General features: G+C 43.0%; 1 protein-coding gene across 2 annotated transcripts; it reads right to left on the reverse strand.

Moving 5' to 3' along the window:
- Positions 1-326: 326 nt before the first annotated feature.
- Positions 327-13,339, reverse strand: synpo2lb (synaptopodin 2-like b). 2 transcript variants are annotated; one of them, XM_085284969.1, is made up of 6 exons: positions 13,107-13,339; positions 9,441-9,592; positions 9,053-9,346; positions 8,331-8,719; positions 5,471-5,515; positions 327-3,796 (listed from the first exon to the last, which is right to left on the reverse strand). In XM_085284969.1, the coding sequence occupies exons 1-6, from the start codon at positions 13,206-13,208 to the stop codon at positions 1,149-1,151; spliced, it is 3,630 nt and encodes a 1,209-aa protein (XP_085141095.1). In that variant the 5' UTR covers positions 13,209-13,339; the 3' UTR covers positions 327-1,148. The 2 variants fall into 2 exon arrangements, with proteins under 2 accessions (XP_085141095.1, XP_085141096.1); XM_085284970.1 differs by lacking the exon at positions 5,471-5,515 and having other exon boundaries at positions 13,107-13,338.

The following is a 13,339-nucleotide window of genomic DNA, read 5'->3' on the forward strand; positions in this document are numbered from 1 at the left end:
TTAATAGCAATGAACTGTAAAATCTAGGAAGAGACATAAACTGTTGTGGTGAAACATGTTTGCATGACAAATCTTACTGTGCCCCCCTGTGGTGGAAGTTTAAACTACTACGGAAACCACTTTCTCAAAGCCAATACTGCTGTTTTAATACCTGGCGTCAACGCTGCGTGAAACCTTAGAGAACAGCTGTGCTGCCGGAAGGATCAATAAATGCTCACAGAAGAGGAAAAAATTGGAAAAAGTGATGGGTGGAGGAGATAAGGGGCACCAGTGTGGGAGTGGGTGGTGACGCGAGGGACACAGGGAGAAACCGAATGACAGCTGAGGTGAGTCACGTCTATTTTTATTCAGCCGCATGTCTCTGTGGGAAAGAATCAAAGCTAAACAGACGTGTTATCGCTCTCTTGTTTCATATCAACTGATGAGAAATCAAATCTACTGTAAAAAGCATTTCCCTGGAAAACTACAGCAAACAAAGCACACACACACACATGCACACTGCTGCAGAGTGAAACTACAAAAACACAATCACTGAACACAAATTCTTAGAATATATTTATCAGAGCGAGAGTAACAGGAGCTACTTCCTGTCTGTAAAGCAGGATATCTAATAGGATAGCAACAGGTTTGTTTACAGAGTGTCAAAGCTGCACTTTTTACACACGTCAGACATCTTTTCATCGTGTCACTTCATTCTACGCTTCCTGTGTTTCCTTTTCATCCTTTCCCATCTGACATTTCTGTCACACCAGTTTTATCGTTACACATCCTCTATTCTTCAGTTTTTTATGTTTTAATTTACAGAACTTATTGCAGTTTACTCCAACTTCTTTCTTTCAGCCTTTCTAGCCCGTAGTTGATTTGCAATTCTTAAATCTTCCACACGTTCCAACTCTACTTTTATCGTTCAGAACATAGTTTCTTTTAATTAGTATATAACCAAATACTTGAGATGAATAAATGAAAGTGATTAAATGGTCAAATTTTCTACAAGCATGGCCAATCCAAGCAGATGTTGTGATTTTTATCACCAGCCCTTAACTGCAGCTTTAAAAAACAATATTACAACACTAAAAATGCATGTTTAAAAAAATATTGCTCTGTGTTCCTATAGAGCCCTTATTCATTTTGTCCAGTGCGGCTTCTTTTCAGTGCGTGGTGGAACTGGGACGCCAGACGCAAGGCTGCAGACCCAGGTTGGACGTGCTGAACCTAGGCCTGGGGACCCTGCTGGGTTGAGTGCTGCTGGAGGCCAGCTGAGGGGGGTGAGCAGGTTGTAGTGGACTTAGATTTGGAGTACTCTTAATCTGCCTGTTAGCCTGTGCAGCACTGGAGGACTGGGAAAATGTAGGAGAAGCATGAGCAGAGGAGAAGGTAGGTAGCCTAGGGAGTGGGGTGGTAGGTGCAGGAGGCGGTGGGGGAGACAGCAGGGAGGTGGCCCACTGAGGCTGGCTCGGAGGTGAATAGCACTGGAAGGGTTTGGCACCTTCACTGGGTGGAGGAGACATGATATCAGAGCGTCGGAGGGGTTCCCCAAGTGTCGTAGCTGATCGAGGTGCAATAACTTTGAGGGTGGGCCCTGTGGCTGTCGGTGGAGGTGTGGAGAAGCGTTTGACCTCACAGACTCGTGCTGTTTTCTGAGGACCACCTGTTAGTCCTCTATCCTGCTGATGGGTGGAGGTGTCTTGGAGAGCCCCACTTCCATAGCTGAACAAAGAAGAGTTGAGCTGGTAGGGCTGGTGGCTCATGATGTCCACAGGCTTGAGGCCTGCTTTCTGCCCCTTAGGTCCAGCTGCCCTAGACTTCGTGATCTCGGGTTTCTTCTGTGCCTTAGGAGGACAGGAGGGAGATAGGAGAGGGTTGTAGTTGATGGGAGGTGGAGCACGGATATTGGATGAGTACTTCCATGTGGCAGGGAGGGAAGGTGTGGGTGAGGGGTCCCTTGTCTGAGCAGGAGAGTAAGGGGCAGCAGCAACAGATGGAGATCGCTCTACAATGTACCGATCCATCCTGTTCTGTCTCCGAGCAAACAGCTGGCCTCCTTTCCCTGCCAGCTGTGGCACTTGAGGGGTCTGTGGTTTGGGGGCTACAGGGGGTGCTCTGGATCCACGCTGTGCCTGCATAAAGTTGCAGGCCTCTGCCCCCAGCCTCAGCCAGTCCTCTTCAGGGCCTGATTCATGCCCAGCCTCCCCACTAGGTGTAACTCCAGATTCACCAGTCGGGGTTCTCTCAAAGCGGTCATCCATGTTTTGGACCATCGACAGCAAGTCCGGGTTTGGAGAGACATCTCTGTTCTGGACTGAGTGGAACATTGGCTTCTTGTTGCTACGACGACGGGCATCTTGCAGGATACCAGTGCGAGACGCTGGGACTGAGATGCGTTGCTCACGTGTCACCGGGGAATCATTGACAGGAGCCTGGGCAGGTGATGTAGCATCTGTCAAGTTATTGTAGGTATGGAAAGATGGAGAAGGAGGAGGCTGGGGTGCAGTAGGAGGAGGAGGTGGTGGGGTGTATTGGCCATGGAAAGAGGTCTGATTAAAATTTTGGGGGTGAGGTGGGGAGATGGGAGGAGCTGAAAAGCAGTTGGAGGGGGGTTGATTAGCAGAAGCAGGGGGAGAGAGATATGACGGTGGAGCCAGAGGGGAAAAGGTTTGAGCTGGTGAGGCACATGGCAGAGAATCTGCAGAGGGAGGAAATGGGATGGAAGGGGAAGCATGCACTGTAGGCTGTGGAGAAAATGTGTGTGCAGGAGGCTGCGTGAAAGATGCAGAAGACAGGGAGGAGGGAGGTGAGAGGGCTGGCGGGGGAGCGGTAACAGAGGGTGAAGTGTTGCTGGTGCTATTTCTTGGCGGGATATACAAAGATGTGCTAGACACTGCTCTCCTTGCATCTGATGGAGGGTGAAAAGTTGGGATATTCATTGTGGAGACAGCGGCCACAGGTTTGGATACCATCGTTATGGGCGTGGGCTTGGGCTGGGGAGGCCGAAACATCACAGAGGTCACAGACGCACGAGAAGGGGTGGAGCCAGAGTTGAAAGGCCTCGCCGTGCGGTTCAGAACTGCAGGGTTAGGAGTGAAGCTGGAGTTATTGTGTGAGTCTATGATTGGGTTGGGACTATGATTAGGAGAAGGATCAGGGTTGCCATTTTGACTTTGGAGGGGTGTCTGTGAGGGCATGCTCAGCACAACACTAGCCCGACTGACAACTGCTGACCCCCCATTGGTCAGAACCACAGCTGGTGGAGACATGTGTGAAGGGGGGTGGTTGCTGTTTGGTTTCTTTGTGAGGCTGCTTGATTCTTGATAGGCTGAGCTCTCCAGTCGTGATCCTTCCAAACCTGGCCTTAGATTTGCAGAAGTCACACGTCCTGGGGTCTGATATGCAGAGATGTCCAGTTCTGCACCCTGATTGGTTGTTGGAGAAGTCGGTGTGGTTGATGGGCAGGCAGAGCTCCTTCTGTCCAGCAGGTCCAGATAACCAGTGTCCCACGTAGGGTCAAATGATCCCGAGAATCCCTCTTCCTCAAATTCTGAGCCACTTAGAATGGAACTTCCTCCTTCTTCCTCAGTCTCTCCTCCTGTCTCCCCTTCTGTGTCCCCTCCTCTATCTCCCTCAGCTTTGCCAAAGCAGGTGAGTGTGTACTTTTTGGCTCTCTGTCGGCGTTTCTTGAACATAAGCACCCCTTTCGAGTTGGGGTTGGGAGCATCAGTGAGCAGAGATGCAATGGAGCGGCATTTAGTACGAGCTTCCTTCACCTGTTTTTCCACCAAACTCTCCCCGCGCTGTAACTCTGCAAGACAAGAAGAGTACAGAAATAAATCAACTGAAAGAGAGCGGAAACAGAGGGGAGAAGCAGCAATGAGATTTTTGACGAATACAAAAAAAGACACAGGCGACAAGTACAGGAAACGTAACAATGTGATAGCGTGAGTAGTGGCTGATTAATACAGCATTATCACAGTGAGGAGCTGCGATGAACAGTGACAGACAGGAGTGCGTGTTGTGGATTTGGAACAAAGAATTCCTGCTGCTCTCCAGAGCTGAGTCACATAGTCCAGGAAGGTTAAATCACAGTGTCTCTCCTGCACAAATCCTTGACTGTGCCTGTGTGCGTCATGGATTTTTGTGAGGGACATTTACCTGGTCACGTTTTCATGGCAAAAGCTTGGCCCTGTAATTACAGCATTTTAGGTAGAAGGCTAGTTTTAAGGTTGAAGTTAAAGTAATAGTAAATGATAGTTTTAGGTTAATGCAATCCAAAGCAAAATAGTTGAGGTGATGGAAGTGATGGAAACTGTGTGGAGAAACTGCATGTGCACATTTGTGTATCCCTGCTTAGTGCTATGCTATTTGTTCGTCTTAGTGTCTGGCTCACCTCACGTAAATATGCTACTGACATAACTGTAGACTGATGACTGATGACTGACCCTGGCACACACAACGTTGTGTATTATGTTAAAAGTAATAATGAAAATGCACTACTCCAGCACTTTAAAATATAGTCAGCAACCTATTGTTTAATTTTCTAACATTTAACAATAACTATAACATACTTACCATTTCTTAGCAATACTGCAACAGTAAACAACAGAACAAAAGCCTAAAAATTTTAGGTTTTAAAGAAGAGACGAAACAAAGAACAATCTAAAAGTAAGTAGTGGTTACACATGCAAAGGCTCTTCACTCTTCCTCCTATTTGTTACCCTTAAATGCAATAACTGAAGCGCATCATAAGCCAAAAGCCCACACCCCAAATACTAATAATATGTCATTACAACATGAAAAGAGGAAACACTGTTGTCCTATCCTCATGTTATGTGTCTGCTCTCCTGTTATGCCATATGTCATTTCAGATACTGTGAATTACACTTTAAATCTTGAAAAAAAGAGATGAAATGACACCACAAGGTGCTACTGCACAGTCTGTATCACATTTTATGGCATTCCATCCTAACAAAAGACAGTCTGCTGGCACTGCGAGAAGAAAAGTCAGAGGGTCACCAAAGCTATTAGGGTTCAGCATCAGGGGACCATGAAGGAAAGAAATAATAATAATAAATAACCATTAGGTAGCTGTTTGTTTCAGTCTGGTCCACAGTGCTGGTATCCTTTGCCATTCATAAAGCCATGCCAACAGTATGCAGCATTAAAAATAACTATTAATAATTTGTAACTTTTGTACCGTTTATTATTTGCATCAAGTCCCACAATAAGGAATATACACTGTTCAGATAAAGCACAACTGCATGAGCTGGTTTAAATTGTCTTTACAGCGCAGAATGGCACAGAGTTAACATTTTCAGTCGTTTCAGCATAATCAGTCAAGTCTGCTTACATGACTCAGAAATTTGGTAATTCTTCTTGATCTGAAAATAAAAAAACAAACATTTCACTCCAAAGTGATATGTCTTCCAATGCTTCTATAGTAGCTTATGTCTACTTCAAAGGGTGTCATTGATCTTACCTGCGTACACAGTCCGTGGGACTGTCTGTCCACCTACATCTGAACCTGCAGAAGATGTGAGGTCCCTCATCTCATGAGTGTGAATGCACGCTTGTCCTTGACCACCCTCAGACCCTCCCACACACACCCTAACAGTGTCCAAGTCTGCTGTGAGTGGGGAGCCGTTTAGTCTGTGTCTACCAGCCCTTCTCTCAGGGCACAGCCCATGTAAAGACCTTTGTCTCTCTCTAGCACCAAACCAACACATGATGTCAGCCCTCTATTCCTGTCGGTGTGACAGGCATCAAACACCTGTCTGGTCTCTGTCACAGACGCGCACACACAAACACACACACAAGGACGGGAAGACCCCATCACCAGAGGATATTTAGACACCAGTGTCAATGTGTGTGTGTACGTGTATATGAGTTCATAAAGCCAAATATAGGTTACAAAGAAAAGCGTAGTCATAACTCTTTGCTGATGTGCTGACACCTCACACCTGACTAACACTGCACACACAGACGCATAACTCTTTAGAGCTAATAATCCCATACCTAAAACCAATGGCTGTGTGTGTGTGTGTGTGTGTGTGTGTGTGTGTGTGTGTGTGTGTGTGTGTGTGTGTGTGTGTGTGTGTGTGTGTGTGTGTGTGTGTGTGTGTGTAACATGAGAAAGGGCAGATCTCTGGACGCCACAGTCATGATTTGTCCTATAGCAAAGGCCTCACCATACACCAAAGTCATTCAGGTCTAGGTCCTCTTGAACTGGATGACAGATCTTTCATTTCTGCAATGTTTGCTCATATTAAATCTGAACTCAGTCACTACATAGCTATTAGGTTTAATCAGCTATCATCCTTATTGCCTTGTTGAAATGATCGGTTAGCTAGACCGACTAAAGAACGCTGTAAGGAACAGTTAAGCACGTTCTCATCTTAACATCCCAGCAGAGCAATAGTTGCATTCTCCTATGAATCAATCTAGAGTCCCCAATAAATGTAATCTATACCGATGTGTATTTGGGATGTACTATATATCTGCAGCTGAGTACTGCAGTTTCAGTGCCACTGCCCTCCTAATGCTTCATATGCTGCTTCAGAAAGTTGCTGGAAGGAGACACAAGTCATGAGAACATGGAATTGATTAACTTAAAGTGAGACGTCAAATCCAGCGTATTGTGGAAATATTGGTAAGCAAAGGATAAACATTCAAAATGACTAACAAGCTGCTCAGTAGATTGAGGACACTCTCAAGTAACTTGGAGAGTTTGGATTTTCTAACACAGAGCGCGCTGTGTGACGGCTCTATACAAAAAGAAACTACAAGCAGGATCAAGGATGAAGCAAAGAGCTTCCATGATCAGACTGTTGCTACGAGAGTACCACAAGACCTGAGGTGAGTGCTGCATAGAAATACAGAGCAAAACTCAGGTTAAAGATTGCCTGGCAGAAGCTCACTATCCCAAAAACTGTGCCAGTTAGCTGACAGTAACATCACATTGGCACAGGGGGAAATTTTTATCTTCATCGGATATCCATGACATCATCATGTTGCCTAGGAACTACCAAGCAATGGGATAAAATGTGCCTGTAGCTTTTGTGCACCCACAGCATCCTCGCCTTAATTCCACAACTCATTTATGCTCACAGAAGCTGATGCCTAGCAATAGGATAAAATGACACTTTTTTCTTTTTTCTTTTCTTGTAATTTAACTAATGATTCACAAAGTGTGGACTCCAATTAAACCCCAGAAAGCCATTTAAATTTTTTAAAGTACATAAAATACCTAAATTTTCATTGTAATTTAGCTTGAATTTGCCTTTCATATTTTCTTTAAAAGGCAATTGGATCTAAAAACAAGATGTCATTTTTATTTTTTTACCCACTTTGTTTGTTTTTTTTTTAGCTTGGTGGTCATAGAAAACTAAAATGTAGTGTCATTCAGGTAGAAAGCAGTGCTATTAATGGAGCATGAATGAGTCAAAACTCTAAAAAGAAAATATTTCATTGTGGGCTGTGAGAAGATCAGGGTGGAAAGGTTTGGGTGGAACACAGAATTTCAGAATTTAAAATATGTTTTTAAAAGTGCAATTCACGACTGAACCACCAATTATTATCTGATGAACAGAATCACAGAGAATTTACTGGATTTACTGATACAAGTAAAAACACATCTGTGTGACTTTCATATACACACATAATCACACATCTAGTCTGTCAATCAGAGGTTTGAATAGTTATAAATACACCCATCGGGGCAAATGCTCAGCATACAGTGGGGATATGCTGCTGTTTCAGGGGACAGAAGAGGGGACGAGGGGAGGTGGAATACCTCATGAGTATCTGGTTTATCTCACCCCATCACCACCAGCCTGTCAATATACACTTCAGTTCCAAGAAATGTCCACCAGAGGGTGATTTAAGACTACAAGCTAACTGCAGTTGGAGCCTTTTTAGACACACCAGAAAGAATCTTAGGAGTTGTATTTAAAATGCAAAAACAAGTGGTAGCGACTGAAATAGCTGCTTTACCAGGACACCGGTGACACTGGTGGATTGTCGTGAAACTTAAAAGAAGTTTAGCAACAGCTACACGATATTACAACGGAGACCAAAAGCTGCTGGTTAGAATTTTAATGAGAAGAAGTGCCATTCACATACACAGCATGCCTTCAGGTATTAGCACTCTGATGTCAATTATGGATAATTTTCAGCATCAATGTGATTCTTTGTTTACGTCATAACAACAAATTCCCAAAATCCCACTTTTTGTACACATAATCAAACCTTAAGTTAACTTCTTTTTTTCAATTCTTTAACTGGAACTGATTAAAAAAGTACTTGAAATGATATAGATTTAAATAAAAATATATACTCACTGGCTTGCCGTGCTTTGTCCATGTAGGTGGTGGAGAGTTCATCATTTACAGGCATCTGCTGTGGTCCCACCATAGGCACCAGATGTTTCCCAGACACTAACATTAGAGCCTCTTTCGCCCTTTCTGGAGACACTAGGGGTGGGCAGGCAAGCCCATTGCAGCCCCCTGCCTCCTGGAAGCCACTGTCTCCTTCTTCTTCTGCTTCCACCAACCCCTGATCGGGAGTCGGGGTGATCGTGTGAGGAGTCAGCGAGTGGGGTGTGTGTGTAGGAGTGGTCCACTCTGTCTGGCGAGGCTGATAGATGAGCTCTCTGCGAGGAACACCAGCAGCACACTGGCCATCCCACATCGCCTGCGAGGTAACGCCTGTATCTGTAGCACTCTCATAGCTTGTAAAAAAAAACCAGGATGGAACAAAGCTAATCAAATTTATTATCGAGATTAGAAAGTGAAAGACTTTCATAGTGGGTTAGCTAACTGTATACATCTTAGACTTTAATCCATATAATCCAATAATATATAATGTGTCGCCCTAAAAATGTTATTAAAATACGACAGGATGCCGAGTTTTCAAGGGTTTTTAGCAATTTGCTGCTGGAGCTCCACTTCTAAACACTAATAAAAAGTTTAAAATATTACTTTTTAGTCAAACTTCTTTTAAATATGTTAAATTTCTGGGAAGAATGATTAAAGGGGTGGAACGTCTGCTCTCCATCTCTTACCCACTCATCTCTGAGGTCTCCTCCTCTTCTTGCCTGTCGTAGCGTGAAGGTGAGCGTGCGTGAGGAGGTGTGCGACGATGTCGGCGGTGTGTGCGCGAGTTTGTGTCTGCGTCACTGTCTGTTTCTCCATAATAAGCCTCACTGTCTGGAGGGGAGGTAATACCCTGGGGTATCTCGACAGAGGAGAGGATGGAGAAGCTGTTGGAGTCTGCAGGAGGTGACAGGACCCTCATGGAGGAGTGGGGGGATGCAGAGCAACCAGAGTAAGATGAGCACTGCAAGCCAGAAGGGGACCTAAAACCACAGGGATGTCAAGGTGTGAAAATACAGTTGGTACGATATGACAGCAAGACTGTTGTTTACTGTATGTGAGTGTCCCTGCTCTGACCTTTTGACTCTGAGCATTAGTGTGTTGCTCTGTTTATCTATGAGGCTCATGGCCTCAGCATGACTGAGCTCTGCACAGGCTTGATCACCAATGGCCACCAGCTCATCATGTTCCTTCAGTCCAGCTCGGCATGCTTTGCTACGCCTGCGTACCTGTAGAGAAGAAAAAAGGTGAGTGAATCATTCATATTTGTGCCCATGTAAAGGCAGAGCGGGCACGTTGTTTGATCATTTCAGGCTCTGCTTTGCATCATCTTTTACACTTTATTAGTTATTTGACCTTTTAGGTGTAAAACTGCTCTAAAATGATCTATATCATCAACCTGTTGTTACCTATTACATTATATTTGACACAGAGCAGGTCACTGAACTCTGATTCCTTCCACTGGCTAAGCCTTGAATATGCTGCCACTAGCATGGATATTAACAATACTCAACCGAGTATCCCAGAGTAAGATGTAAGTAAGACATCCCACAATGTTGCCCACAAAAAACAGTTTTCTAATAAAGTTTGTCTAAAATAATATTTTTATGCTTTCTTTTCCATTACTTGAGGGAGATCTATAGTGGGCAGTATATCGTCTTAATGTTATTGTTGCACACATTCCTGCCTTTATATTGTCTTCTCTCATGCTTTTAAAATAGAGTTTAATCTGAAGCTGTGTTTCATAGAATTTAGAGCTATAATCCAGATTTCTTTCATAAAAACTTAGAGCTTGAAGTTTGGTTAGAAGTGTAATCTACCTCCTCCATCTCAACATTTTCTGCACTGGAGGACACTGAATTTGGCTGAAAAGAGGCACGTTATTTTTTTTCCTTTTGGGTTTTACATGGCTGTCGTCTAAGTTTAAGTGTAACTATTTCGTTTTTTTGAGGGGACTACTATGCATAATGTATTTTATACAAGAACTTTAAAGTGAAACGATCTTGTACGTCTTCTTCTGTTTAATTGTGTTTTTTAAATAGGATTTTTTATCAGTACATACTGAACAGCATTTACACGGATAGTGATATCTCTGATAGGCTAATATCAGCCATTAATACCAAACTATATGTCAGTCTGGTTCTAACAAAACATGGTGACGTGTATGAGGTCCCTGCACAGTCGTGCCTTAGTATGATACTATATTGTTTTTTCCTAATAAAAACCTTTGATTGCTCCTGCACAGGCACAGAAACGCTGTCAAGTATTTGTTAGCTTATTTTTTTATGTCTGACTATATAAAAGTGACCAAAAACATTCTGCAACATGCAGCTCTCCTTTAGCGGCAGTCATTATCGTCCCTGCATCGGAATTAACTTGTGAAGTCATGCAGCTGTTGCTGAAGGTCACTAAGAGATGAGGTCATAGGATCCTTCAGGAAATATGTCTGCTGGGGGGTAGACGCTACTGCGGGAGGGATAGATTGTATAGATGGAAAGGCGACTATTCTTGCCTGATAGATTATAATTACCTCTAAGAGAAAAGGATAAAGCTATCCAATCTGTAGCCTCACATAAACACACTGATACACATACTTTATCGCTGCTGAAGGTAAAAATGTTAATTGTGTTCAAGTGCCTCCTTTGCCTTTATCAGTATCTCCTGACCCAATAATCCAACTCTGTCGTCATACAAGCAAAGCAAGGACAAGCTATTTATCTCCAGCCAATGTACACACACATGTACACACACAGCTCAAGTGAGCATCATGAAAGAGGGGGTTTGAACAGCTGCTTCACCAGTCTGGACCATGGGGCATGCCTGTCATTCACCATATGTCACCCACATACCCGAAATAAAACCTTGCAGAAAAATCTCCCACATTCTTACACAAATGGGGGAAAGACAGATGCTACTATTATGGATAAAACACACACACAAATACAGACATGCAAAAGTAGAATTAATTAAAAAGGAAAGAAAATGTGTGTGTTTGTGTGTGTGCCTGTATTTTTTTATGTGACCAAGAGGTCGTCCTTTTTCCATGCTCAGCTTCCAGCTCCTCTTAGATGAGCTATTCTGATCCTCTGGTCCTCTCCATTCCCAACCTGGCTTATCTGAGGTATGCCCAACCACACATAAACACACACCAACAGACTAAAGCACACACTCATCACTGATCAACCTCCCATCAAACTCCCTTTTCCACTTGAAAGTCTTCAATGAAAAGAAGCACGTTTCTGAATCAGACATTTTGGCTGCTCGTGGGTGAATGATGGACTTTCAGTGTGAGCGAGTCCACATTCCTGCTTTCCAGAATAGCTTTTCCCATTAGAGAGCACATTCTGGACTGTCATCAAAAATAAACAGAGATGCAAAAAGCCTTTAGAGAAACCCAGCCAGAAAAAAAATCTCTTAGGCTTAAAGATGGATTAATGTGTCACACAAATATGTGACAGTGAGAAATATGAAGCAAGTTCATTACCTGTTGTAGGTGTGTTCACAATAGCCGGACGTGTACTCATATACATGGATGACATACGAACCTGTTTCAAAGAAATCCAGGGATGGAACTCGAGTCAAACCCCAAACATGTGTTCACGCTGCTCACTGACCCACTAATTCACTCAAAACAGGTGAGGCACAAAGTGAACTGGGCCACAGCCAAACGAGTGTCAGGAACAGTGGCCAGAATTCCCTTCCCCTCTGTCAAGTATTGTAATGCAATTATTACATTTTTTAACTAGTTTTGTTTCTTTGTGTTGTTTTAACTCAAGCAAAGCAGTTTGTAAAATGACTAGAAGCAAAAGGAAAATGCATTCATATATTTCAATAAAGGTTTTTTTTTTTTTACAATCATTCATACAGACAGGTAATCCTCCTTCCCCAAAAGCCAGTTTGGAGCCAGGAAAAATCCTGAACTGTCAAAACTGTGTGAACTTGAAGGGACATTACTTTTGCTCAGAAGTTTATATACGATTACACTCTGATTTAAATCATTTTTAAATGAATTTGCCCATCAAGGAAGTCACTCTTGCCTTTCTAGTCAAGAACAAGTAAATGTAAAATAGCAAGTATATTAGTTTAGTTTAGGATAGGTGAATTTACTCACTTCAGTTTATCTCTTTATTTATTTAAATATTTTGTTAGATGCCACTTACTGTACTATAAATAACATTACTGCAGTTTTTTTTATTATTATGTCACAGTAATGCTATTTGTTAGAGGCAAAGTTTCATATTTTCAAAAAAATACAAACATTGACTCACAATCACAATCAATTCATGTAAGTTATATTGGAAAAACTTCACTAAATTGATGAAGGCTGAAATGTAAGATGATAGTTTTGTAAGTACATGGAATAGTTTTAGTTTGTTTTGTTTAGATTCTGTGTTAATTCCAGTTAACTGAAATGTATTTTTGCTCCTAGTTTTAGTTCAGTTTTATTTAATTAGAATAACATAAGGACAGCACAGTGAAACAGTTTCAAGCCAGGTGTAATTTAGCTATTCAAAATCCTAAAAACACCTACAAGAACCAGAAAGTAAAATCTCTAGTGACTCTAGTGCAGCTGATTCATTTATTCGTATTTCAGGTCAGATTACAAACCACAAGACTCGCTGAGGGCTGAGCCTACAGTTAACAGCTGCAATCTCCATCAAATCGTCTACTCACATTACTACCTTGGCAGCAAACTTGACTGCAACATACTGCATGCATACACATATATCAGATCTACTGTACCTTGGCCACCTGTAGAGGTTTTTGCTGCTCAGCTCCTCCCTGGAGTCTGAAACCCCACGGGGCTCCTCCTGAGAGAGACACCACAATCTCCTCAGCTACCATTCCTGCTCTCAGCTCACAGCCTGCTGTGTGCCTGTGTGGTGGTGTATATGCTGCTCTCCCCTTCTTCAGTTCCTCACACTCTGTGAGTATCAATAGGTATCTCACTGCTTTCCGTCACTCCACCCATGAGG

This window comes from Mchenga conophoros, linkage group LG8, assembly GCF_057382185.1.
Source record: "Mchenga conophoros isolate Kocher_MC1m ecotype Shallow Benthic linkage group LG8, M_conophoros_male_GT1.1, whole genome shotgun sequence".
In the NCBI taxonomy this organism is placed as follows: Eukaryota; Metazoa; Chordata; class Actinopteri; order Cichliformes; family Cichlidae; genus Mchenga; species Mchenga conophoros.

Coding starts and splice junctions, on each gene's coding strand:
- synpo2lb (XM_085284969.1), bottom strand. CDS start 13,208: ATGGTAGCTGAGGAGATTGTGGTGTCTCTCTCAGGAGGAGCCCCGTGG. Junction 5,516..8,330: donor GGACAAAGCACGGCAAGCCA/GTGAGTATATAT, acceptor CATCTTCTGCAG/GTTCAGATGTAGGTGGACAG. Junction 3,797..5,470: donor CCCACGGACTGTGTACGCAG/GTAAGATCAATG, acceptor CTTGTCTTGCAG/AGTTACAGCGCGGGGAGAGT.